The sequence below is a fragment of the Otolemur garnettii genome, unplaced genomic scaffold (assembly GCF_000181295.1).
Source record: "Otolemur garnettii isolate 467f Iridium unplaced genomic scaffold, OtoGar3 scaffold00010, whole genome shotgun sequence".
Taxonomy (NCBI): domain Eukaryota; kingdom Metazoa; phylum Chordata; class Mammalia; order Primates; family Galagidae; genus Otolemur; species Otolemur garnettii.
Genome location: NW_003852405.1, coordinates 34,352,056 through 34,356,560, shown reverse-complemented (window position 1 = coordinate 34,356,560; position 4,505 = coordinate 34,352,056). Strand labels below are relative to the sequence as shown.

Genomic DNA, 4,505 nt, shown 5'->3' with positions numbered 1-4,505 from the left:
CCTGTTTTATGAAATCATTTTATCAGAGTTGATAATGCCTAAGAGGTAGAAGAGAAACATTTTAACTAGATTAAAACAAGACAGTGACTGTTAAAAGTTGTACTGAGACCAACCGTATGATAAAAATTCTATCATGAGTAATGAAAGGTCTTATTCTTTAAAGGCCAAAAAACAGTATTCAGTAAAATTAATTTCAATTTATATGTAAGTAAAAGGTAGACGCTAAATAGTCATATTCAAGTCAATTGGTCACATTATTTGGAATATAAAAAGAAATAAAAAACAGTTCTACAAAAATGCTGTAGTATAAAAACATTAAGTCACATTAAATAAAAATTAACTTTTGAAGAAACTGCTTGCTATAAGAAATGAAAGTGAATGGGATAAAACCTATGTAAAACATTCGTCACAAATTTATGAGCATGCTATGTGGAGCACATATCATAGACAACACCGTACAAAATGTTAAATCGTCATCAATGTAAAAATATTTAGTGGCAGTGAACGTGGCGCAGGCCGGTTATATAAATGGCTAGGTGATACCAGGAAACTTTAAGATCAATGATAGCAATCATTGTTAAGATAATACTAAAACAAAACGTTATATTCTTTTAAGAATCAACATGACCAGAATTAAGAAATGACTCCAATTTAAGTAGGAATTCGGTCTCTCAAATATTCCAGGACAGCAGCAGTTCCTTTCATAAGTATGGCTGCTCGAGGGACACGGAATGGGTTTCCATCCAGTAGTAATGTTCTGAAAAAAAGAGAGAAATTGAACTTAAACATTTTCTATTAGCAAGGTTTGTTTTCTATTTCATTTGCAGTTTTATAAATAAAATTTGTGCATTTTAAAACATTTTCACCTTTCAAATCTGAGAATTTAAACAGAATTATGACTAAACAAACAAACATTAATTGAATATTTATTATGAGAAAGATATTGTGCTAAGTAATTTTCATTCACTACCTCTTAATCCTATTCTCTTAACAATCCTATGATGTAGGTATTATTAAAGTTATTATTACATAAATGAAGAAATACAAGCTTAGGAAGTAAAAAAACTTAGATTAAAAAGCTACTCAGTTGGACATATCAACTGAACTACCTTCTAGCCCGCCTCTTTTCAATCTTATAATGACTATATACTAAATGGTCAAATTAGATTTAGACAAGTTTTTAAATGAATTAACTAACAAGTACTCATGCCAGGAACTATAATACAATTAATGTATCATCACTAGCACCCCCAGCTCCCCAAAACATTAACACACATCTGTCTTCTTCCTCCCTTGACCAGACAGATGTACATTTTAAATCTATTTACATGTTCTAAAATAAGATTTAAAAGCTTGTTCTGTTCCTTTAAATAATGAATGAAATATCTTCAGTTAGAAGAGACTTTTACGTTAATTTGTATAGCTTAAGTGTTTATGTGAGTTCAAGTCAAAGGATTTGCACCAGATTCTACAGTTGATCTGAACTGTATCAAGTCTGAGTCACGTAACGGGCACATTCTCAGCTGGGGGTGAACAAGGTCACGTATCTCCTCTTGGTTTGGCTTTCTTACTACAAACTAGGATCATTTCTGTGCCCATTTAGTGCCACGCTTTTCAATGTTTGTACTACTTGTTGGGGATTTCACTTTTTAATGCCCCCATGTGTTAAAATGCTGTCTAGTTTTCCTAAGCACAAAGGTGCCTCATGGAGAAAATATATGTGTGAGGTAAGCTTTCTCCAGGCATGAATTAAATAAGGTGTCTTTATGCAGAAACACACATAAAATAAGGTTATATATTGATTGGTTGATGAAAATTGTGTAACTAGATTCCTACAAGCACTAACCCACTACTTCTCCAAGAACAACCAATTCAGAGTTTATAGGACCATGTTGAATGTAACTACCATAAACAACGAGAATCAACTGTGTTTGCCTCTTGTGATTTACTAATATGAGGTCCCAAAGCGGATGCCAGTGTTGATCCAGTAAAGTAAAACATGCCAAAGCATTAACATGCAGTTTTCAGTAATCAATTACTTCTTACTTCCAACACATTCTGTGTAGTGACTTGGCTTTCTGTTGCCATTGCAAATTCCCTTTATAGTAACCTCACAAGCACTTACTGGGCATTGTTATTCTCTACCAAAGGTCTCCAACTTGCAGCCCAGAGGCTGCACGCAGATTATGTGAGGACTGTTCTGCTTAACTATGCTGTTGCATATCATGAAAAGTATTTGCGGACCTTTCTCTTCTTTGCTCATCTGCTGTGGTTAGTGTTTGTCTGGCCAATGCACAGCCCAAGACACTTCGCCTTTGTCCAATGTGTGGCAGAAAAGAAAAAAAGGTTGAACACCCCTGTTAGCCACCAGGTAACTCTAAAGAATGAATCCAAACATCCAAACAAAGCATGATGGGCAATCATACTGGGACTAAGTCCACTTGGAGCATAGGGAAGGTTGTCCAAGGCAACATTCAGGTTGATTACTGATGAGAGCAGGGTGGAGGCGTCTTAGGCTGAGGAAGAGCAAATGTAAAGGGGGAAAAAGAACACGCCGGGCTTCGATGGAATGGCAGGAGTCTGTAATCAGATTCCAAATAACTCTGTGTGCAAAGCTGAGGAGTGTATATTTCTCTGACATTTTTATGCAAAAGAGTTTCAGGTTACAAATATACACAGTGGTGAGAAAAGTACCACTAGAAACAGTTCCTATATACATGTGTGTATATGTGTGTATTATGTTATGCCATATAAACAAAACTGAAAAAATATATTTGGTAAAATTTGAAAAACAAAATTGGGAATCTGAATTTTGTTACCTATTATTTTTAAGAAGATATTAAACCTTTTATTTAAATTCCTTACAAGTTTACTTCACCAAGAAAAACAAATCACTTCAACGCATCAATCAAATAAGTAGAACATGGTAGAATGGTGCCATTACCTCAAGTTCACACAATTGCCAAGTTCAGGTGGAATGTGTAGGAGGTCATTATTCTGAAGGTCCAGTGTGGTCAGATTTTCCATGGTCTTCATTTTCTGAGGGTCCACAGATCCAATCTGATTGTTACTAATCAGAACTGTTTCAAGTGTAAGGATACGATATAGAACTTCAGGCAGCACTTTGAACCTGTTTATAAACGGACGGAACACAGGATTATATCAGAATTTGAGATCAAAGTCATTCCTTAACACAGACCATCTTAAAGTTGATATCATGAAATGTTTTTAGTGTATGTTACTTTATATTTGGCACAAGTTTTCAATTTTCCAGAAGATAAAAAAAAAATGGACTAATTTTGGAAACCTCAAAATATATGTTTTAAACTGTTACAAACTGGATACCCTTTTTTTTTTGAGACAGAGTCTCAAGCTGTCACCCTGGGTAGAGTGCTGTGCCATCACAGCTCACAGCAACCTCCAACTCCTAGGCTCAAGCAATTCTCCTGCCTCCACCTCCCAAGTAGCTAGGACTACAGGTGCCCGCCACAACACCTGGCTGTTTTTTGGTTGCAGTCATCATTGTCATTTGGCGGATCCAGGCTGGATTAGAACCCACCAGCTCTGGTGTATGTGGTGGGCACCTTAGTTGCTTGAACCACAGGCGCCAAGCCAAACTGGACACCTTTTAATAGTATGTATTGTATAAAATCAAAGAAGAATTCAGTCAATTCTCTCCTGTTTTTCTGCTCATATTCAGGAGACAAGGAACTCTCCTCCTAAAATCCTACATAAAATGTTTCAATGTAAGTATTCTTCCTTAGCTGATTTTTACTTCTGATGAAACAGAATAACTGCCAATATATGAAGTAAAGTTAGAGATTTATAATTTGCTTTGACTGAGGCTTCCAAAATGTGTACACTGTGTTCTTTAAAAGGTGACAATCTAGCATAGACTGCTGACTTCCTTGTCCAAAGCAACCCTGAAATGCCATAAGACAGATGGGAAGGCTGATGGCTTTTGAAGCAGTATTTGCAATTAACACCTTAGGGAACAGAGACTGGCACAGTTTGCGTGTAAGGGAAAGTGTACCCTGGACTAGAGAAGACAGAGATGGCTTAAGAAGGGCTTTGGTTTTTTCCCTTCCCCAAACTACCTTTCATTTGCTGCCCTGACGTAAAAAGAGCAGCAGTGATGGCTAAATCCCAGACAGTCCTGACATTCCCCCTGACAGCCAACACCACAAGTACAGACAGACTAAACAGCCCTGAGACAGGAGCTCTATTTTTCTTGCCTCTCCCCAGCCCACAAACAAGGTGGTTATAAAATACAGAGCTCACCTGTTAACACAGAAGTTAGGGCTAGCTTTTGCCACCTCAACAAAGACAACAACTCAAAACAAAAGAGTAGCTCAATTTACAGTAAAAACTGGGAGAGACTTGAGAAGTGCATACATTTTTAAATAATGACAAAAATGGTATAATTTGCATATGTAATGGAGCAGACGAACAAAACTTAAAATATGCATTATTTTGACATCACTATGCACTAGCTTCCTTATCTG

At 36.5% G+C, this 4,505-nt stretch overlaps 1 protein-coding gene across 1 annotated transcript in view; it reads right to left on the bottom strand.

Moving 5' to 3' along the window:
- Positions 1 to 306: 306 nt before the first annotated feature.
- The window catches only part of LRRC40 (leucine rich repeat containing 40), a 27,874-nt gene continuing 23,675 nt past the window's right edge, over positions 307 to 4,505 (bottom strand). Inside the window, 2 exon segments of the mRNA XM_023509887.1 lie at positions 307 to 757; positions 2,945 to 3,139. Of these exon segments, the coding sequence (XP_023365655.1) occupies positions 652 to 757; positions 2,945 to 3,139 (301 nt within the window). The 3' untranslated portion in view covers positions 307 to 651.